This window comes from Sus scrofa, chromosome 8, assembly GCF_054392235.1.
Source record: "Sus scrofa isolate SSC_HxYL_T2T_F1_AM1 chromosome 8, Sscrofa_HxYL_maternal_Yorkshire_Landrace_v2.0, whole genome shotgun sequence".
Lineage (NCBI taxonomy): Eukaryota > Metazoa > Chordata > Mammalia > Artiodactyla > Suidae > Sus > Sus scrofa.
In genome coordinates this window covers 126,033,675-126,057,780 of record NC_139390.1, presented here as the reverse complement: position 1 = coordinate 126,057,780, position 24,106 = coordinate 126,033,675, and the positions used below count along the sequence as shown (strand labels likewise).

Here is a 24,106-nt window from a genome sequence, read left to right as displayed (position 1 = left end):
GGCTGCACCCATGGCACATGGAGGCTCCCAGGCTAAGGGTTGAATTGGAGCTACAGCTACTGGTCTACGCCACAGCCACAACAACGCCAGATCCGAGCCACATCTGTGACCTACACCACAGCTCAGGGCAACGCCTGATCCTTAACCCACTGAGCGAGGTCAGGGATCGAACCGGCGACTTCATGGTTCCTAGTCGGATTTGTTTCTGCTGCGCCACAACAGGAACGCCGCATTGCTATATTTAAAGTAGACTTATTCTTATGCACCAGGAAAGGCAGTGATGTCAGGATTTATATAGCTAGAGATACAGACACAGATACAGATATAGGTACACAATGGTAATCTTCTGTGAGCATAAGTTTTACATAACAGTTTGGCCAAGAAGTTTTTCATCCAATTTAATTTCATTAAGCTTCATTTTAATCTTTCAACCAAAAAAATACCTGATTTAATGATTTGCTGATTATAACAATATTAATAGTGACCCTATCAGGGCTAATAATAGACAACATTTATTGATGTAATAGAGTTAAGAGTGTTACAAAAACCCCTGGAGGGAAACACCATTAGAATCATTCCAACCTCACAGAAGAGAATCTTTATCCATAAGATAAGGAGCAGAGCCATTACTGCTGTCTAAATAACAAAACAGGGGGATTGAAAACTGGAGTCTAGCCATTGAACCACACGGTCCCAGCTGTTAAACACATGATATCCCAAATAATGAAAGATAACCACAGCAGTCATGTCATAGGACAGAAGGGAAATGGACTATGGAAATGACGCTCGCAGAGAAGTTAATGCAGCTGATTTCTACTCCCAGTTCAGCTGTTAACTAGCTGAAGACCCTTGTAATGAAATTCACCTGAGTCTCAGTTTCTTCAGGGTCAGAAAGGGAAATTTAACTGGATGTTTCCCACTCTGTTCTGTATGGTCTCTGGGTACAGGGCAGGAAGGCATCATCTTTCTATTCATCAGGGCCTCTCTGTTGTATATGAGTTATGTATGAGTATATATGGGTATATATGTATATATGAGTCATGTATAATAATGAAGTTTTGTATTACATTTCATTAAAAGACTTGTGTTGTCAACAGTCTGGTAATCATCTAATTCAAGGAGCTCCATGTTTTTAAAACTTTTGATATTCTACAACTCTATTAAATACTTATGTTTTTATGAATAAGATTGGCTCCTTCCATATTACTTGTTTAATTAGCTCTTTTAAAACACAAACCCCAAAGTTTCTTTTCTAGGGAGAGAAACAACCAAACTATTTGGTGGATTAACTTTTTCCATGAAGATGTTGCAAAATTAACTGAAGTTAGGGAATAAATGATAAAATCTTCGGTGTGTTCTATTTTGTTAAAAAGGAACTCAATAAAGCCTTCATATATATGTGTGTGTGAGTGTGTATATATATATGTATGTATATATATGTATATATATTCTTATAGCCCAGTTTAAATCTTTCTAAAACATTTTTGTAGATTAAAGTACAATGTTTCCTCCCAACAACATATCAAAGTTATAAGTTTTCTAAGAATGATTTCTAGGACTGCAGAAGTATAAAGTGTATGTGTCCAGACCTACATATAAGACTGTATATGATTTCAAGTATTTAAGGGCAGTCCGTGGGTGCCAATTTATACGTACTTCCTGACCTAAAATAACAGGCAGCCTAAGTCTCAGGAAGATGCAACCCTCAGCTGGCCAAGAAGAACCGTGAGGGGGGGCAGGGACAGGACGCCTGCAGTGATGCTACCATAGCCAGCAATCGCATTCCATGTACCATGTGCCAGACGGTGCTTTAAGAGCTTTACAGCTACTAATTCGCTTAATCCCCACAACAATTCTGAGAGGTAGACACTGAAGCACAGAGAATGTAAGTAACTCAAACAGTCACAGAGCTGGGAAGGTGACAGAGCTGGGATCAGAATGAGGCACCATGTTGCTGGGAAGGGCTGTGCTTTGAGAAACGGGGGTGGAGTGGAGAGGCAGAGGATCAGGGTAAGACTGAAAGTCCTGGAGGCATGAGAAAAAGATCTCAGACATCTATCATGATGGAAGAAAAGGAGATGGGAATCCCCTTCCCACTGATGGGAAGCAAATCCTCAAACACAAACTTTAAAGCAAGGAAATAAAGAACTGTTAGAGGAAGAAGCTGGAATGACACTAACCTTGTTTTTGAAGTGATGGAAATCAGCAGAGGCTGATCAGAGAACAGAGTCTTACTTCTGAGAAATGAAAGGGGGCGTTCAAGGTCAAAGCTTATATTGGGACTGAGGAGCTGACTTGCGCAGACTCCGGGGAAATAGTAGCAAGCAGTGCTATATGAATGAAACCAAAGAAAAGTGATGAGCGGCTAATTCTTGAAACATGCTGTCTGGCTCATTCCACCAATGAGAAAACTGAGGTCTTAGGGGACTGAAGGGACTTATTCTGAGGTTATTCCATCTGATCAGTGACAAATCCACTATTCCTTTCACTATATCACTTATTTTTCTCCTTAATATTTCTTCCAGACATAGGACTTTTTCAGTGATTCCATTCAAGTATTTGCTAAAAAAGAAGCAAATAATGAGATCAAAGGCAGTTAAAACTATAGTATATACACAACATTTTTCTGGTAATTCTGCAGCTGAACACAATATGAAAAATGTGTATACCTGAATCTGCTCCCAGTGCTAGGCGAGAAAGAAGAATTGAGGAAATAATGGTCTGCGGTGCATGAAACACCCTCTATTTTCTTTCTTTTCTTTTTGCTTTTTATGGCAGCACCCACGGCATATGGAGGTTCCCAGGCTAGGGGTCTAAATGGAGCTACAGCTGCCGGCCTACGCCAGAGCCACAGCGACACGGGATCCGAGCCGCGTCTGCGACCTACACCACAGCTCACAGCAACACCAGATCCTTAAGCCACTGAGCGAGGCCAGGGATGGAACCTGCCACGCCATGGTTCCTAGTCGGATTCATTTCTGCTATGCCGTGACGGGACTCCCCACCTTCTATTTTCAAACTGAGAAATTTGATGGTCAGGAAGAAACCTCAGCAAGGAGTGAGCTGAAGGTTGTTTGCCCTTTAAGCGTAAATGTAATGAATAAGGTTGATTCTACCACACAGAGGAGTAAGTTTGAGAAAGTGAAAACATTCTATTTTATTCCATTTTCCACAGGAAATAGAAAATGGAGATCTGTGGTAGACTCCCATTAGAATTATGTGGTCTCCATAAAGCCTTACTTTCTCAAGTCTAAAGACATTTAAAGGTAATTACGGGGGAAGATGAGGGAAACTTTCCCAGCAGTTAAATAGGGATAGTCATGGAAGAGACAAACATCTCGCCTTGTAGGTCATTACCTCTGCCCAGCTGCCAAATATGATGTAAGAGGCAGAAGAGAGCTGCAGGTCAAGGACAAAATGAGAAGGACATTCAGGGCTTCCTCTATGTAAAGGTTAGTGGGGAAGGGTGAGTTAACATGTGATCTACAGGCTGGGTGCAAGAAGAAAACCTCAAATCTATCGCCAAGGAACAGCTGTTCGCATGCACTGAAGGCACATACATTACATTAAATTTATACATGATATACATAATTTATACATTAAATTCCAAGAAAGCCCCCTGAGATTACACTGCGAAAGTAAGACGGGTATGGTGCAGAAGTGAACTCATCAATGTCCCCCGTTGTTGTTCAGGAGGAAATGGATGCCAGCAAAGCAGGGGAATGGGCCATGGCACACGAGTCCAGAGTTCTGGGCCTGACTCAGCACCAACTGGCTATGAGGGACACTGCCAGACCACGTCACGCCCAAGGCCTGCCACACCTCATCTGTTTTCCTCCTCTGTGAGGCTGGGAGCTGGAGGGGGTCTCTAAGTCTCTTCCACAAATGATAGTAGACGACTCTTACAGCTGGAAAATATCCACAGGAAAAAAACTCAAATATTTCTTACAAGATAAGAATTTAATAATTGGGCTTGGATATGACCAGTTATCAGATATATGAGCAAATCATTAACCCTCAGAGGAATAATAGAAGTGTTCACTAAATTGCTACTATAACACAACTACTATAAACATTTCTCCCATCCTCTCACAAAAAAAAAAAAAAAAAAAAAAAAAACACAAAAAACGTAAAAACCCACAGTCAGAGAGGCTAAGGTCCAACAACATCAGTAGCTATGGATAAAAGGAAGACTATTTCTCTACTCACAACACTTCTGATACCACATGTATGAGGTTTTTTTTTGTTTTTTTTTTTTTTTTCACCTCATACCAACCAATGCTCCAACTTGCCAGACATCACCTGAAAGTCTTGTCATTTAATTCAATTCTGATACTAACTACCTGGAGCTAGTGGGCACTTCCGATGCCCGTTGCAAATGATGGGTCCCGATGGCAGCTATGCTTTTGTCAGACTGGGTTACCAAGACCCAGGAGTTGCCCCACACACCCCCACCCTCAACCCACACTCAAAGTTTTGCTGGAATGACTCACAAAACTCAGGGAAACATTTATGTGTATTTACTGGTTTGTTATCATGGATATTCTAAGGGATATGGATGGACAGCCAGATGAAGACCATGTGCCACGAGGTCTGGGAGGATCCCGCACACACAAACTTCTCTCCCTGCGGAGCCCGGCAGGCGGTGAGGGGGTCCACCGCCCTTCCAGCAGGCGGATATGTTCAGAAATCAAGACGTCCTCCCCACCCTGCAGTTTAGGAGACTTCAACACATGGTCATGAGAGCTTTATTAACTCGGTCTCCAGGCCATCTCTCCTTCCTCGTGGATAGGGGATAAGGCTGAAAGTTCCAAGCTCCTGATCACGGTTTGGTATTTCTGGTGACTGGCCCGCATTCTGAAGCTATCCAGGAACCCACCAAGAGCTGCCTCCTTAGAACAAAGCATGCTCCTATCACCCAGGAAATTCCAAGGGATGGCAGAGTGCAATGTAAGATGCTTCTCTCTCCCCCATCATTCAGGAGGTTACAAGGGTTTTAGGAGCTCTGGTTCAGGAACCTAAGGTGGGGACCAGAAATATATTTCTTCTTCTGTCATAGTGATATATCAGAGTATTTACTGAAAAATTCACAAAGCCATCTCCTTTTCACCAGGCTTTTGTCTAGAGCCACAATAAAATTATTCCAAATAAAAAGCAGTCGATTCACTTAATAGTGGTATTAGAAGACTGAAAAGAGCATATACTAAAGAAAAACATGTTTTGGTTAAACTGCCCCTCTGTAAAAAGAAACACATGTGTTGGGAAGGGTGGGGAAACCTGGGTTACAATACAGATCATGCTGTTGATGACAGAGGTCATTCCAGGTATTAAAGAACTCACGAAATATTTCATTTCAGAAACAATGGTTCTGAAGCGTTCAGGAAACCATCGTATGGTGGGAAGGGAACTCATACAATAACAAAAATTAGGGTTATCGGTCACCTTGACACAGAGGTGTTTTTAAAGTGTGGCTGGAGAAAACCCTGATAAGGTTAATGAAATACACAATCAGGGCATTCGTTTTGTCAGGTTATGTGTACTCTGAGTAAGAAATACATGTATAGAACCAACACGGAAAGGGGCTTTGAGATCATCTAGAACAGTCTTCTCATGTGACATCCTTCACGACAGGGACAAAGTGTGCTTAGAACGGGCGCTACCTCTGTGGATTCCTGCTTAACAGTCCTTAAGTCTTCCTCCGCTTTTAGACAACAGTGTGCACCACTTTCATTACTTTTATCCCCTCGCCCTTTTCGTGTGTCAGGCTCAGGAAAATATATCCTTTTGGTATAAGAACGGCAAGAAGATCCTCAATAAAACAGCTCCACATCCACTTGGAACTAAAACAAATGTCAAGCAACTCACATGAGTCAGATGAAAGGTGGAATCAATGCAGGTATGATAAAAAAGCACCCAACAAGACAAGAAAGGGGTCTGTAGAAAGTTGGACTATCCAAGTTGGATTTTTGAAGTTTCACTCAGAGGTTCAATGCTGAATAAACCAGCAAGTGTTTGATGTGTCTCACCAAAAGTGAGTATTACATTTAACAGACCAAATAACACAGTCCCCACCACTGCCTAGTGTAAGCCACAACAGAGGGAGAAATAAATTTTTCTTTTCTGATGAAATATAAACAGAGGTATGCATCCACGCACAGAAGGTTGGTGGTAGGAGTACAGAAGCATCAATATCCATGGTAATGAATGATTGTTTTTGTTCACAGGGTTCCTAATAGGACTCAGGAATTGTGTGAGGGACGTTCTGGATAAGACTCACAGCAGTGCCAGGTAGACCTTATTTCAGCCGTTCCTACTGATGAGTAAAGGAGAGGGATGTGTGAGGTAACTTGTCAGCAGCAAGATTAAAACTTAACTGAGTCTACAGCCAACGTTCTTCTCACCAGGTGACAGAGCCTTACCTTAACAATAGTCCCTTTACAGAATGCGGATGTCACTTGCAAAAAAATCTAGAACACAAGACTGAACACATCCACACTCCATTTTAGTTTCATGTTCTACACAGATGTTCAAATTTCATTATTTACCTGTGGCACGGCAAACACTCCACAGCACTAGCATCAAGTCTTACTTAAACAGAAAATCAAAATCTGCTCAAGAAGAAATCTTGTTTTTACATCTTAAAAAACGTATTGAAAACCATGATCATCACTGACCCTTAAATGGTGTAATCTATCCGACAGAGTCAGTCACACCACCTCCCACTTGTCCCCACTGGCCCCCAAGGGACTGATGGTTGGTACTGTGCTCCCTTCCCTGAGGGTACATCTGACAGTTCCTTTGATCAATCATAATACTTACTTTGGCATAATCCTTCTTCTTCCTTTCCTCCACCATTCTAAACTGGACAACCCATCCTAAGTCAACCCCCAAACCTATTCCAGTCTATCCTCGAAAGAATCATGCCTATTTCCACTGTAACTTTACTCCCAGCCTATCTGTTGACATGAATTTTTGTCATTGCACTTACCCAGCCATCATGAAATTCAACATAAATCTCCCTGGCTACTACAGGTCCCCCGGACATCTTTCATATGAATGGAAATGTCCCCATTAGTCCTCCTGGCCGAATTCCTCAGATTCAACCCAACCACATATGAATTGCTTTTCATCATCCTCACTCAATCGATACCTCCTGATAGATATTTTTTTCTGTGGAATCCAAGCCTACGTGACCTTGCCAACTGGCCAGTGTTACCAAATGCTTCATCACAGTTTCTTCAACACTAAACTGTTCCTTGAACTGTCATTTAAAAACCATGCATGGCCACCACCAAAAAGTCTACAAGTAATAAATGCAGAAGAGGGCGTGGAGAAAAGGGAATCCTCCAATACTGCTGGTGCGAATGTACATTGGTGCAACCACTGTAGAAAACAGTAGGGAGGTTCCTTTAAAAACTAAAATAGAATAACCACACAATCCAGCAATCCCACTCCTGCCTGGGCACATATCTGGAAGAGAAAACACACTCTCATTTGAAAAGATATATGCACTCCGGTGTTCAAAACAGCACTATTTACAACATGGAAGACAACCTAAATGTCTATTGACAGAGGAATGGATAAAGACGTACGTTTGTACAATGGACAATTACTCCATTCTGTAGCAACATGAATGGATCTAGGGATTATCACACTGAGTGAATTAAGTCAGACAAAAGCTGTCTTATACAGTATCACTTATATGAGGAATCTAAAAAATAATACACATGACCTTATTTACAAAACAGACTCACAGACACAGAAAACTAACTTATGGTTACCAACAGGGGAGAGAGGGAGAGGGGATAAGTTAGGACTATGGGATTAACAGATACATATCACTATGTACAAAATAGATAAACATCAAGGATTTATTGTACAGCACAAGGAACTATATTTTTTAAAAAGCCAATCACCCAAATATGAAATGAAAACATATTTGTGTCAGTATGATCCTCAGCTGTCAAATACAAAGTATTACTACTCTGACATGAGATGCTTGAACAAAGGCCCACCCTCCTGTATTAGGTTAATTACTTCTAATTTTAAAAGACATCTTGGAGTTCCCGTGGTGGCGCAGCAGAAACGAATCCAACTAGGAACCATGAGGTTGCGGGTTCAATTCCTGGCCTCATTCAATGGGTTAAGGATCCGGCTTTTCTATGAACTGTGGTGTAGGTTGCAGACATGCCTCAGATCCCGCATTGCTGTGGCTGTGGTATAGGCTTGCAGCTGTAGCTCCAATTGGACCCCTAGCCTGGGAGCCTCCATATGCTGTGGGTGTGGCCCTAAAAAAGAAAAAAAAAAAAAAAAGACATCTTGGCCCATATTACATGGGTTGTTAAACATTTTTATTTCTAACTGATATACTGATGTCACAACCATGAAAACCAAATTTATTTTCCTTTAGTTAAAATTAAAACTCATTTGCAATTTAGAAAGGATGAGTAGTGGAGAGCTGTAGGCATGAGGACCTGTCTGCTCCCTCTTTTATTCCACAGCCATCTCAGTATTTCCTCACATCCATAAACGAGAAAATGCAATGTATGCTATAATAGCCAAATAAATGAAGTTAACAGCTCTCTATGCTTCTAATCATTGAACAATGGAGCAGAACTGATAGTTGCAATATTAGCTACACGACAATAATAATAGCCATGACAAAAATGGTTATAGCAATGATACCAAAGCAGCTACTCTTTGTTAGGCACTTACTCTATCTAACTGCTGTGCTTGTAGCATTTCCCTTTATCTGAGTGACAGGCATGAAACCAATATCTCACTCCTCCAAAGATGAAAGGGATGAGGTTTACAGAGGTGAAATTACTTGCCTAGAGGTAAATAGCTAGGAACTTGCAGATCCTGAATGCTAATCTAGAGACCCATGACTTTCAACCCCGATGCCACACTACACAGGAAGAAAATAAAGTTGGCATGCTGTCATTAGGAGATGTACCTGAGGTAAACTGCACAGCAGAGATGAAATCACCCTGCCTTTTCCCATGTCTTTTCGTATCATTCTTTTTTCTTTGTTTCCTTCAGACAAACTGGCTGGACTGGAAGTTTGAATACAATCAGAGAATGATAGACCACAGAAGGAAAAAAAAATCTACAAATTGGCTCACTCCCACCATACCTTTACTAAACTAAGCTACCCAGGCACAAATAATTTTGAAGGGCCTTTAAAAAACTCATGTACTTTTTTTTTGAATTTTTGGTCATGCCGGCAGCATATGGAGATTCTTGGGCCAGGGATCAGACCTGCCCCACAGCAGCAACCCAGGCAGCTGCAGTAACAATACCGTGTCCTTAACCTGCTGTGCCACAAGGGAACTCCCCAAACTCATGTGCTTTTAACATTTCTTTAATTCAGATTCTTAACTGGAGTAGATAATGTATATCAATAATGCAGACAATTTACTTTCTAATTTCCACTTAGCTTTGATACATATTTAATAAGTATTACCAGCTTATCTCTTGAAGAAGGCAAAAAAAGCAGTAGTTAAGATTAAGCTAAGGTTCACCTTTGAAGGAGCTTTTAATGTTTAAAACATGAGGAAGAGATTTAAAATGAATAATTTCTGTTTCATGTTTACGACTGTCTGATAATTTCCTATGCATCACATGGTACCCAAACAGCCAATGAAATTTTACTGTTCAAAAATGAAATGAAAAACATGCGTAATTAGGATTTCCAAGGAGATGCTAAATATCTACAAATTTCTCTGAACGAAGCTGGGTTATTAAAATGGTAGCTTGATTTTCAAAGTCAGTGTTGTCTTAAGAAAGAATCAGATTATGTTAATAAAGACCAAAGTAAATATGCATATTACTTTGAGAAAACGGAAAGTAAGGTACAAAGGATCCTTTATTTGAAATGGAAACAAATATCTTTGCAAGTTATTTCAAAAATATTCTCCTTCATAAGCAATAAAAGATATAAGACTGATCGCAGTTAAAAGCAGAACTAGATGTATCAAATGCATACCACCAGATGGCATCTTAAATCAGAAAGCACATTCAGAGATGGTGAGCTCACTGCATCTCTAAAATGGAATCAAATTCATGAATTCTAGATAGATTTTTTAATATTAAAATGTCTGGCATTAATCATAAAATCCAAAGATCCCAACAATAATAGTCTTGCATATAGCCAAAATTTATGAATCTGGAAAGAAAAGCACTGTAAATAAAATGGTGATCTCGACATCACTTTTTTTTTTCCTTTTACAGCTGCACCTGTGGTCTATGGAAATTCCCAGGTTAGAGGGTCAAACCTGAGCCTCATCTGCAATCTATGCCACAGCCATGGCAACACCAGATCCTTAAGCCACTGAGTTAGGGCAAGGATTGAACCTGCATCCTCATGGAGACTAGCTGGGTTCTTAACCCGCTGAACCACAATGGGAACTGCTCAACGTCATTTTTATTTAAAAAAAGAAAGAAAATTACAAATAGAGTCATAAGAGTAAAAGAAAATTCAGTTCGTGATTTTGTTTCCTTCATTATGACATACAATTTTTTCTCTCCACTAGTTCTAATTTTACTCTATCAGAAGATTTTGTTTATTTTAAACCTGAAGAAAGACAGTTCAGCGCAGAAAGCATTAAGAAGAAAAACATTAAGAAGAAAAGCTTACCAAAAAAAATGAAACAGGTCAAGTTTCCTTTCACCTACATATATGACTCTTATGAGGTTGAAGTTCAAAAGCACTGGCATCCAAAGCTCGTTCAGAAACGAATGAAACAATGCTGCCATGCCTAAAACTGCCTGGTACCTGAACCACAGTGTCAAATAGGAACAGAAATTAATCACAGAGAAGCCTATGATTCACCAAACTAGAGTCAAAAAAGCAACTATCTGCTAGAAGGAATAGAAATCTCATTCAGAATATTAAAAGACAATGTCGTTCCCAAAAAATCTGTTAGACTCTATAACCCCCAGATATGGAGTTTGTTGATTGCTTTATTTTACCATCAAATAATCAGTACAATTTTTAAAAAATACAGTTAAGCAGAAATATTATTTTCATATCACAAAAGCAACTTAAAGGGCACTTGTTACCAGTTTGTAATTCATCCTTGGATTGGATTTATGTCCATATACAGTATTCTACATGTACTTTTTTGGGTTTAATATGAGGAGAATAATATTGGGCTTTTTTGAGAGTTCCTCTTTTGCTCCCTCTTCAAAAGACTGACTTAGGTCTCAAACCCTTCTGTGGATTTCACATTCCTTCACCAGACAAGGCTCACTCCACGACACTGGTGGGGAGCTGGACAAAACAGAAGGAAAAGCTATGTGACCACTAAAACAAAAGCAAAGCCAGGGCTGAACTCCCTAAAGGCCTCCTTTCATGGAACATACTTTAACATTGGCAGGATATGTACATAAAAGCATTAATATTTTGAAGATACACATTTTATATATGAAGATTCATTTTTAAATAGTGATAAAGCAGCTGCCTCAAAATTGAATATTTTCCCTTACTAATCCACTAAACAGCAGATTTTTCTATAAAAAACTACTTCTGACCAGTTCGTATATTTATCCAGTCTCTCATTTGTCCAAAATCCCCCATGTCATTCAGACAGCTATCAACAAATAGCTATATGGGAGGAAAAAACAGAGTGAAAAGCTGCTATTTAAAAGATTACACTGACAACACACAGAACCACACACATCTACACACATGCATAGACACAAACATACTCTGTTTAAGAGGTTCCTATATATTTCCATTACATGATTATCATGATTTTCTATGTGCATCACTATACTTAGGGTAAAATTATTCTGAAATAGAGCAACATTTACAAACCCGTAACATAAAATCGATATCCTCAGATGTTAACATTGAATAGCATGAAACAATAAAAAAAAAGAAATCTGGTGCAATATACAGTTGGACCCTCAATTGACACACATTTGAGCCACATGGATTTTTTTCTCAATAGTACAACATGATCAGAGGTTGGGTGAATCTGCGTGTGCAAAACCGAGCGTATATAGAGGGCCAACTATACACAAACATTTCTGTCTCTGTGAAAGATCAACAGCATTAACCCCTTCTTTGTACAAGGGTCAACTGTAGTTAAATGCAACTGTAGTTAAATGCAACTGTAGTTAAATCATTACTCTCAGATTTAATAATTTCATGGACCCGAAAAATTAACTTCCAACCCCAAATAAAATAGGAATACATAGGGCTGATCTGCCTGAGTCTGAATATCAGTTCTGGCACTTTTTACGTCAGTAATCTTAAATACAATACTCAATTTCATTAAGTTTCAGTTTCCTCATTTATAAAATTGAGCTGATCACAGCACTTCCGCTATAGGATTTGAAAACTAAAAGTACAGTGTTTATACTTGTGACTAGCAGAAAACAAGAACCTAACAAATGTTAGCCTTACAACAAAAATAACTCATTAATTTGTCCCTATAAAAAAAAAGATTACGGAGTTCCCATTGAGGCTCAGTGGCAATGATTCTAACTAGTATCCATAAGGGCTTAGGTTTAATCCTTGGCCTTGCTCAGTGAGTTAAGGATCCAGCATTGCCATGAGCTGTGGTGTAGGTCACAGATGTAGCTCAGATCCCACGCTGCTGTGGCTGTGGCTGTGGCTCGCAGTTGTAGCTCTGATTCGACCCCCAGCCTGGGAACCTTCATAAACTACAGGTGGGGCCCTAAAAAGACAAAAAAAAAAAAAAAAAAACATAAAAAAACCCTCCAAAACAAAAAATATTTACTATCAATTGTCACCATAGTTTCAAATGAATAAAGGAAGCATTCACACTAAAATGAAAAAGATAATTTTATTCTGGACCAGCAAAAACTTTGTCATAGACCAGTACCAATGTATGAGCAGTATTTCAGGATGTCCATTAGAGCCCAGAAGCATTACTGGCCCACAAGAGAATAAAATCAATGGAGTCTAAAATTGTTTGGGACACTTCAGCGAGAAAATGGAACATGAGGTGGGTTGCAGCCGTGAATATGATCTGCACTTCCTAGAGACGAAGGGAAGTTTACGTTTTTCTTTTAAGACAGCAAAGAAGAATGAATGCTCTTCCTTTACCTGGAAGCCTTTCAGTGTTATTGGAAACACTACTTCTCTTAAAGTACTATTGATAATAACGTATTTCAACCTTTTCCAAAACCATCAGTGTACTATTAAGGCAAGAGAGCACTTTCAAATTTTCAGAATAAACATTTTGAGGATTTTTATATTCCTATGGAAACACCTACAGGCGTCACCTTACAAATGGTGCGTCAACACTTTTACACTCTTCATGAAAAGCACTGACTCTTGGCAAACTGAAAGGGACCGGGTGCACCACCGGGTCTTAAAGCAAAATACCTCTTCATGTAATTATGACGTAATTGTAATGACTGTCAAAGGCTTCCTCTGGATGGTGTTCTATGTTTACTGACGTCAATGGCTTATTACTGACTTGTATGTTACACACAGATGCTGAATTCCTAAGGCTCAACTCTACTTAACATAATACCGTATTCATCATCACACAATTCACTTAGAGATACTTTTGATCCTGGTCTTCCTTTACAAATTGTCCCAGCAGTAGTTTCCCATAGTCAGCTCTCAAAGAGCTTGGAAAGAAAAGCATCACAAAGGTTTTTCACTGGGAAAAACTGTTAGCTAAACTCTATGCCCCAACTATACTAAGCACTATTGTTTGGTCTTGCCCTCTTGCGTTAACAGAAATACATTTTTCTTTAAAATATAATAAACTATAAGTAAGAGTCGAAATAACTTATTTAATCCTTCTCTTTCTTGAGAACCTTGAACAGCAGGTTTAGGATGTTTTCCTCGGTAATGAGCAAAAACAAACTCTGGCCAAAGGAACCGAAATGCCTGACTTTTTCAACCTAATACAGAGGCAGGAGAGTGCATGTAACACAAGGCAATGGCTCGGCAGGAGTCATGCTGATGGGCGTCTGTTCACAGCATGGTTAGCAGCCCTGAGACTTCAGGCCAGTTACTTAAACCAGTGGTGCCCACGGCGGGGGGCGGGAGGGGGGATGGCAGGGGAGTCCCAGATCAAGGGTCCCGTCAGCATCTGGGAGCCTGCACGATACACAAATTCTCAGGCCCTCCTCCAGACCTCCTAAACCAGAAACTCTGGAGGTGGGACTCAGCAATCTGTGTTCTAGGAAGCCCTCCAGGCGACTGTGATCCATGCTCAAGTTTGAGAAACACTGACTTGAACTCTGAGACTCCCTTTTCTCATTTGTAAGACCAGGGAGGAAAACAGATCAGGAAAAAGGACTCTCTGCCTCTCACGCAGTGACCTTTTACCCTCTTATACTCCTCTTGGGGGGGGGCGTTTTTTTAAATCAAGGGTCCAAGTTCGGGGGAATAAAAACATCAAACTGAGGTGCTGCTGCCACAGGCTCGGACTGAAATGTGCTGACTTGCCAGCAGTGGGCTGGGACCCAAAATAGGCCTCTGGCTGCAGGGCAGGCCCTAAAGATTTGGCCACTGAAATCACAAGTGGGCAAAATGCCTCAGGAGTAATATTTTATCCCCATATAAACTAAGGCCCCGTTGCTTTGATAGTGACAAATGACAGTGAGAGGAGAAAAAACACTGATCATTTAGTTCTCAAAAGACACTGGATTCTTACCCCCACTTAGTTCTCCCCAGGGAAAGGCAAGGGGAATTCTCCTAATTGACGTCAGCTGCTGCAAGAGAAGGACTGCCATGACCTTAAACTTGGCCACTGGCTCACTCTCACATCCAGGAACAAAGCCAGAGGGTTCTCCTGGCAACTGCCTGACATGCTAAATGGCAGCTCAGCCACTGAGGGAATCCTTTGCTGCCCTAGGGACAAATCCCCCACTGCAGGAAACAGACAAACTGGAGAGATTAGCAGTTGATGCCAGCCTATCCCCTCAGCCCAGAGAGCAGAAAATGAGTTCTAAATCCTTCCCTTCAAAGCCCCAAGTTCCTGCTCTGCTTCTGCTTTATAAGTGAGGGAGATGTTCTGGGCTAAGTCACAGGGAAAACAGGAAAATATGAGAACTTGAAGGAGAAATGGAGTAAACTGGATCCCTGCCTAAGTCATCCTACTACATTCAAGAAGTTTTTTAATAGATATTAGGTACAAAGTAATCAGACAGTTAAAGGTCATTGTCGACTCTTGTTTTTGAAAGGTCCTGTAATCAAAATCAGATCCAATGCCCCCACCCTGCCAGAATTATCGTGCGGCACCCTGAAGGCTAATGAAACATTCCTGCTCAACCCCTCGGAAGAGTTCTTCCCGACTCAGTCTACTCATGTCATCCAGGACGCTATCCTAGCCACAAACTTGATTTTGTGCTAACTGCCCTACTCCAGACCTGCTCCAGTGCCTACAGAACAGTCACTGAATGGTTTTTGTTTGTTTTTTTGCCTTTCAGGGCCACACCTGCAGCATATGGAAGTTCCACGCTAGGGGTCAAATCAGAGCTGTAGCTGCTGGCCTACACCACAGCTCACAGCAATGCCAGATCCCTAACCTGCTGAGTGAGGCCAGGGATCGAACCTGCATCTTCGTGGATACTAGTCAGGTTCATAACCCGCTAAGCCACAACAGGAACTCCAGCACTGAATGTTTTAAGTGCTGCTTACAAGAGATTAGTGTCTGACCCTGACCATCCCAGCTCAGCCTCAGCCCCACCCCTACCTCTCACACCCTTCAGAGACCCTGTCTTCATATAGCAAATCTCCAAAACCAGGCCTTCCGACTTTATGAAAAAATATCAGCGTCTTCGATGTGCTCTTTTCTCTGCCCAATAACCTTTGCTGGCCTTTTCCACATAGTAAAATTTCACTTATCACACACGCTTCAGTATCACGTCATCTGTCACGACTTCCTTGGCTTCCATGCATTCCTTTTTTTGAGTTCCCACACTAGTTTATAGGCAGCTTCATTACAGTTCTTAATGAATTTCAGAGTAATTGTCTATTTATGTATCTCACTCCCCCGTTAGACCTTGAATATTCCAGTCAAGGACTAAGCCTTATCTGTTTCTATGTTCAGAGTTCCTAACTTTTCGAAAGAGTTCTCAATCTATATTCAGAACAGAAAGATGCAAGCTGTAAAACAGTTTCTTTACCTCAAAGATGAAATATAATTATCAGTGTGGACACCGTCAGGGAAACCCTAGCCACTTAGAAGATTGGAAATCTTCTCAGTTTTCAGTTAGCTCTATCCAGTTGGGTACGTCTACATTTACTCGAAAAAAAAATCTATATCACATCCTTTCATTTAATCAATAGTTTGATGTGTGTATCTTTCAGCAAATATCTGTTTCAGTTTTCTGGTTATAGTCTGAGCCCTGGGAGAGCAGAGACCAGGTCTTGTTCACCTGTGTAGCATCCATACCATCTATACTAGGTAAATGTTTGTTAAGTTGAACTCCCAAAGAGGTTGTAGCCTAGTTTGGCTGCTATTACAAAATACCTTAGACTGGAGAGCTTCCACAACAAACATTTATTTCTCACGGCTCTGGAGGCTGGGAAGTCCAAGACCGAGGTGCTGACCTCTTCCTCTTCCTATCAGGGCACTAACCACATCATGAGGGGCCCACCCTCAGAACTCATCTAAATCTAAAGATTTCCCAAAGACCCCACCTTTCTAACATCACTGGGGGGATCAGAGCCTCAATGCACGGTTACTAGTGGGACACAGACAATCAGTCCACAGCAAGTGGCTACACAGATAGTTGACCATGTTTTCTAATGTCCCATCTGTACGTCTGCAAGGAAACAAAGATAAAGTCAGCTCAATTTTCAAAAAGGGGTCAAAAAAAGGAAACCTATCTTCCTTCAACAAATGCCTCCAATACAGAAATACATTCTTCAAATTAAACCTCTGAGACAGTGACCATTCTAATCAGGCAAGTTGGTTTAGAGAAAAGAGCAGAAGGTGACTCATATCTCCCTTGTTTTGATTGGGCATCCACAGCCAGGCCTCAGCTCTGCTCCCAAGGAGATGGTTATGGGCTTATCTAAATCCAGGCTTCAGGAGGGTAAGGTACACAGTGCTTCCTTCCCCAGAGGGACATGGAGGGGAGCCAGGGTGGAACTAGGCAGCTTCCTGGTGCTTCTCCAAAATCAAAAGTACAGAATTTTAAGAGAAAAAAAAAATCCTAAATGAACAGAAGCCTTTTCTGGCTTTAAAAACACTTGAAGGGGAGGAAGGAAGGGAGGTTGGGCAGTTTTGAAAATTTACACATTAGAGAAATGCTACAGGAATGAAATAATGTCCAGATTTCGAACAACTGGGACACTAATTTCTAGATTTTTCTTAAAATGGGAGCCCATCATGGCACAGATGTTAGCACCACTCTTCTCTAAACATTTGAGAGAAAAACTTTTTTTTTTTTGCTTTTTAGGGCCACACCTGTGACATATGTAAGTTCCCAGGCCAGGGGCTGAATCGGAGCTGCATCTGCCAAACTACACCACGGCTCACAGCAATGTTGGATCCTTAGCCCACCGAGTAAGGCCAGAGATTGAACCCACATCCTCATGGATGCTAGTTGGGTTCGATACCACCGAGTCACAATGGGAACTCTGAATAAAACATTTTTATTAATAATAAGTAGGAGAGAGGAAAAGAGGTAGGTAAGCAAGGGAGTGGCTTTTATGCATCATTAGCAAATGTTTACCATTTGTTTGGTTTTGTGAGTTTACACATCTGTTACACTTAAAGCTGAATTCCATCAAGAAGCGATGGTCAGTTTCTATGAAGACCATTCACCTTGGGTTTTTAGGAATCTGAAGGAGAGAGGATATGTCTAATACCACTTGAAAACCACCGTGTGGTCAAGCTTCAGGCTTTTTCTCCCTACATTGAAAGTTCCTGCATCCTTTCCCTTAGTCTTTTTTCACAGGTTCTCATTTGTAACTCTATTATTTTCCTTCTTCTCCCCAACCCTTCTGCTTCTTCCTTCTCCTCTGAACTGATGATTCAGAGATCCAACTAACAAACATTCTACATGTAAAAATAAATCTTACCCTGCTGGTTCAGCTATCCAGATAAAATCTCAGAACACAATCATACACTATAAAATGTTACCAATAAATTGTGAGAAGTATCTTGAAATACAAAGAGATGGTAATTTTCTCCGGTCAGTGTACCCTGGTTTTATTTTGCAGTCCTCCATGTTTCAGCCTAAAAAGCTCAGAATACAAAGCCATGAATTTAGTTTTCTGGTGAATTATATGCAAAAGGGTTGTTATTTTTTTTTCCCTTTTTATCTAAATGTTCAAATGAACTATCCCCATCACTATTTATCTTCCATATCTTTCTATTCCCAGAAAAAAGGGAACGAGATCCTTGCAATGGAATCTCCTGGAGATTCCCTTAAGTTGCTGCCTTTTTGTTGTTGTTGTTGTTGTCTTTTTGCCTTTTCTAAGGCTGCACCTGAGGCATATGGAGGTTCCCAGGCTAGGGATTGCATCGGAGCTGTAGCCACCAGCCTATGCCAAGGCCACAGCAACACGGGATCCAAGCCGCGTCTGCAACCTACACCACAGCTCACAGCAACGCTGGATCCTTAACCCATTGAGCGAGGCCAGGGATCGAACCCTCAACCTCATGGTTCCTACTCAGATTCATTAACCACTGAGCCACAGTGGGAACTCCAAATGCTGCTTTCATTAAGAAACAAACACTCAGTAGAGAAAGGTTCTTTCTACTGGCATTAAGTTTCACTACATACTCTGTGATGTCGCCACAGCTCCTTCTGTCACTATCTAAAAGACTTTATTTTTTCTCCCTCAGGGAAAGTTATACATAATTGAGCCATGATTTCTAAAGTCTCTTCATATCTATATTCTGAAATTTGCCAAACTGTCAGCTGGAATCTCACTAGAAAGAACAAAGTGCAACTTCTACTGAATACAAGGGTAATTAGTCTATGGACTCCAGAAAGATTCAAAATGTCACAAATGTGACACTTTCAGAATCCTCCCAAGGTGTCCTTTCAGGATAAGAGCCGCATCAAAGAGAAGAGCTGACAGCATCTGAGACATTTTCCTAGATGTCTGTTCTACATATTTCCTTTTAATTATAATTAGTACCCCCATTAATGCTTTCAGGATTTATTAGTGAATTTCACATGAATTCAACATTGAAAGTCACACATTATCATGTGAAATGGAGAAAATATAATAATAAATATCATAACAGACTCATGATATTATGATATAATAAAATATCAAGCCATTCATTCTTACCAAAACCAAATAAGCTTAAGGATATAAATACCACTTAAAGCTACTACTTTACCATTTATCTATAGGTGGAATTTACTGTTAATTTTTTTTGGGGGGTGTGTGTCTTTTTTTTTTTTTTTTTTTGCCTTTTCTAGGGCTGCTCCCGCAGCATATGGAGGTTCCCAGGCTAGGGGTCAAATTGGTGCTGTAGCCGCCAGCCTACACCACAGCCACAGCAACACAGGATCCGAGCCTCATCTGCAACCTACACCACAGCTCATGGCAATGCTGGATCCTTAACCCAGTGAGCAAGGCCAGGGATCGAACCTGCAACCTCATGGTTCCTAATGGATTTGTTAACCACTGCGCCATGATGGGAACTCCCGACTGTCAATTTTTTAAAGTAGTTTCTTTGCTGATGGATTCCAAGCTAGTATTTAGATATTAAAATTTTTTACACATTTTAGCATCTAAGAAAGTAAAGCATATTCACCTTTGTTCTGCTCTTATATTTCTGCAGTGTCTATAAGTCAAAGATAATAATGCACAACTACATTTTAATACACGGGAAAGGGGTTCATAGTGATATACACAGGACTCGTACGTAGCTTGATTTATTCACCACTGGTCCAACACTGACTGTTAACACCACTGCAGCCAACTTCTCCTGCTGCCTTGCTCATTGTTTTTCTGAATTACAAATAAGAAAAAGGGCATTGCCAACCTAAACCACAATGTAAATAATGTCATCTTCTTTGGAATAGGAATTTTTCAGGGCATTTTCTTCTTCTTCTTTTTTTTTTTTTTTTTTTTTTTTTTTTTTTTTTTGTCTTTTTGCCATCTCTTGGGCTGCTCCCTTGGCACATGGAGGTTCCCAGGCTAGGGGTCGAATGGGAGCTGTAGCTGCGGGCCTACACCACAGCCACAGGAACGTGGGATCCAACCAGCGTCTGCGACCTACACCACAGCTCACGGCAACGCAGGATCCTTAACCCACTGAGGGAGGCCAGGGATCGAACCCTCAACCTCATGGTTCCTAGTTGGATTCGTTAACCACTGAGCCACAATGGGAACTCCAGGGCATTTTCATCAAGGAAGTTCTACTCAGATATCAAGAGAGTTTACCTTGGTCTTAACAGTCATCTTCAAAAATGTACTTGAAGGCCAATAATATTATAAGCATATGAAGGTTTTGGGAGAAAGAAGCAATCAGAAGTACATATGACATGTTTTAAACATCCCCTTTATTTTGAAAAGGACAATATTCTATGTCCAAATTTCTACTCTTTGCCAGAATGATAACAATTTAGAGAAAGTAAATGTTTTTGTTTTTGTTTTTGTTTTTTTTTAGCCTCTCTATCAATAAATATCTGCAGGTTAAGCAAATTTCAGCAAGGATGGATGAAAAGCCTCTACTATTTGATCCCCTATACCATACCAAATTTTTGAGATTTAATTTTTATGGTCTAATAGTAGTTCCAATTATACCAAATACTTATCTGCCCTTAAGAAGTAACAGAATAAAAACACTCAAAAAAATGAAGACATATTTTCTGGGCACAAAATGCTAATGGAAGGAGAGAAATTGGGTCTTCCTGAAATTCAGTGGTTCTCAAACTTTAATGTGTGTCAGGATCACCCAGAGGACTTGCAAAAACAGACTGCTGGGCTTCACCACAGACAATCTGATTCAGTAGTTCTGGTTGGGGGCTGAGAATGTGCAGTTAATTTTTAATTATTTATTTATTTAATTTTTATATTTTTAGGGCCACACTTCTGGCATATGGAAGTTCTTGGGCTAGGGGTCAAATCAGAGCTTCAGCTGCCAGCCTACACCACCGCTCACAGCAACACCAGATCCTTAACCTACTGAGTGGGGCCAAGGATCGAACCCACAACCTCATGGATACTAGTCAGGTTCATCATCGCTGAGCCACAATGGGAACTCCTGAGAATGTTTAACAATCTTCAGGTGATGATGACGGTGAGGCTGGTCTGGGATGACACTCTGAGAACCAAGGTTCTAACTTAGTCACTTAATCACCCACTTGGGAAATCTTTGTGTGCTTGGCCTGATCTTTCCCAATGAGTATCTTGTGTTCTTTGTGACAGTCAGTGTTCTATTGACAAAATATCCCGTTTTAGTTAAAGTATTACTTCTGAATGGTTTCATCACTCTAAGCTGCACACCACTTTTTAGAGTGATAGAAAGTGACACTGTCATATAGGTAATACATGACAATAAAAGTGTTGTTACATATGTATAAAACATTTAGTTTCTAAGGTACAGATGTGGCAGCAACAAATAAGGTGAAGGAGGTGTCTGAAGGACTTTTGATTTGATGTTAAAAACAAAAAAGGGTGAGTCCAACAGGACAGTCTCCATCCTCAGGACTTACCTGTGACTGGTGCATCAATATCCAGCAAATTCTTTTCCTGTCGAAGAATTGAAGCCCCCTCTGTTATTATTCTCAATGCAACATTCTCTTCCAGCCTTCCCTCCTTCATGAGATGTGCCTTTAAGATATCCACACGAGGTTTCCCATCGTTATCAAACACTTCTTTGGCCGTAAGCCGGTGACTTGGAGGAAATGGGACAGCTGAAAGAGAAAAATTCAAATTATTACCTTAGCCAAAACTCAACAACAAAAGACTCAATAAGAACCACCATATATCTATCCCGATCACTTACCACCTACTGGAGTATTTAAAAAGTTCCCACATTAAAATATGATTAAGGGCTATCAAGTATTAAAGGCTGCCTTCTTCCCTTCATTCTGGCTATACTGTGGCTGCTGAAAGGACATTCACTGTTCTTATCCATTCAGTACCTATCTCATGCATCTAGATGATCCTGAGTGAGTGAATAACAAAAAAGGAGAGAGATTTGTTTCCGTTAAGCAATAATCGAACCAGTAAAGAAAAGCGTTCCTATACATCCATCCACCCAATTCTGACTCATTTTAGTGTTTTTCCACTAAAAAGCAGGTTTCTCCACTGGAATCAGAGGGATGGGAAAAGACATGCCAGACCAGATTTGCCCTCTCATGAGAATCACCTCTTAGAGCAAACTGACCAAATCACTGTTTCAGGAGAGAGCAGAAATCTGAGGGCGAAAAGGCAAAAATGTACTGAATACTGAACAGAAAAATCAGGATTTGCCTGTGCACATCCAGAAGGGAATCTCCTGATCAGTGAAAGGACAGGGTGACATCAGGAGGACACATGGTATTTGGGAGTAGGATACAATGACAAATTCCACTTATTGCTCAGACTTAGGGCCAACCAATCTCTCTTCCACCTGTACTCCGAGCCTTCTTAACCGTAAGAAGCTCTCTTGTACATGTTGTTTCTCTTCACATCTTTGAACACATTCATTCACTCATTCAGTAAGAGGATAGTCACTCAACTCCTCCAATGAGCCAGGACATCCAACAGTCCACGGGCAGAGATGGTAGTGTGAGGTTAAATTTCTGATAACTGGCCACTAAGGGCCTTCAGTGAGAGAAACTCATCATTTCTCCATTTTACATGCGAGTCCATTTACTGGATAAATCAGATCTATTAGCAATGTCTGGAAGAAGCACAAACACTGCTTCACTAACTTTTTTTCTGCCATGTGCACTAGGCCGTATGCATTAAGAACATCTCCATATTCCTCTTAGGTAAAACACTTGCTGTTACTGGATACACCTAAGGCCTCATACCTCCTAAAAGTGTCTCTCCAACAAGCAAGATTTATGGTAAGATCTATGCCAAGACATTTTGTGCAATCTAATAGCCCAGGTTCGTTATCCAAGAGCAATTACAAGAAATGAAGAGAAAAGACAAATCCGGAAATGAACATGTACTGATGGATGCAAGCTTAATCTTCCTAACCGTCCAAGTATATCTATTTAACTCTGTTACCAAAATGAAGTGGCAATGGCTGACTCAATGGACATGTGTGAGGCTTTCATGGACAGATGAACCCGGTACAAACCTTAGCTCTGCGCACTCACCCGACGTATGACCTTGGGCAAACTAAATAACCTCCTTTGGCTTCAGTTACCTCACCTGTAAAGTGGGGATTGTATCTATCAGAGAGTTGTTATAAAAACTAAAGTAAATAGTAAGAGTAGTAGCTAACATTTATAGAGTGTTTATTTTATGCCAGGCATTGTTGGGGTAATAAAGTCAGACACAACAATAAAGCTGTAAGATGAGTCAGACATAAGTACAAGTGTTTACATATAAACGTATTTAGTCTCTATAACATTACTGTGGGAGAGGAACTTGAGACTCAAAAATATTATGCACCTTGCCCAAGATAATCACCTAGTGATTTATATGAAGGCCCACTGAGCATAAATTCTGGCAGTCTGATGCCAGGATACTTGTGTTAACAGCTACACCACACTGCTCCCAGAAAGTACTTAAAACAGTGCTTAATAATTAAAGAGTGATGACTAAATCCCTTTCTAGAACTGAAATTCTAACGAATACTGAGAGGTGTTTCTTATAAAGACCACTTTTATTTTGAAAAATTATTTGCAACAGCTTATACTGGAATAGATAAATAAATACAAACACATAAAGTAAAATACAAAATGCATAACACCAAAGGGTAGTGTAAAATAAAAGAAAAAAAAATTAAATCAAGAATTAAACAAGGAGAAGGAAAAAGAGGAAACAAGGTCATTAGACCTCAGGCACTTGGGGAGTATTTTGTTCATTTTGTTTCTTTGCCCTCTCCCATTTTTCTCACCTAACACGGGTATACTGGTTAAGAAAACTTGGAACCCATTTTGATAGCCATGTGTCTTTACCTGGGTCCTTATGCATGGTGTCATATTAGAAAATATCATACCTGGCAACTCCTCAAAATTCCCC

The 24,106-nt window shown here is 40.4% G+C and overlaps 1 protein-coding gene across 2 annotated transcripts in view; it reads right to left on the bottom strand.

Annotated features, from left to right (window-relative positions):
- Window positions 1-24,106, bottom strand: part of PPP3CA (protein phosphatase 3 catalytic subunit alpha) — a 317,262-nt gene that overhangs the window by 140,674 nt on the left and 152,482 nt on the right. For both annotated transcript variants that reach the window (XM_021100471.2, NM_214128.1), the window contains 1 exon segment: window positions 21,634-21,834. In XM_021100471.2, coding sequence (XP_020956130.1) covers window positions 21,634-21,834 — 201 coding nt within the window.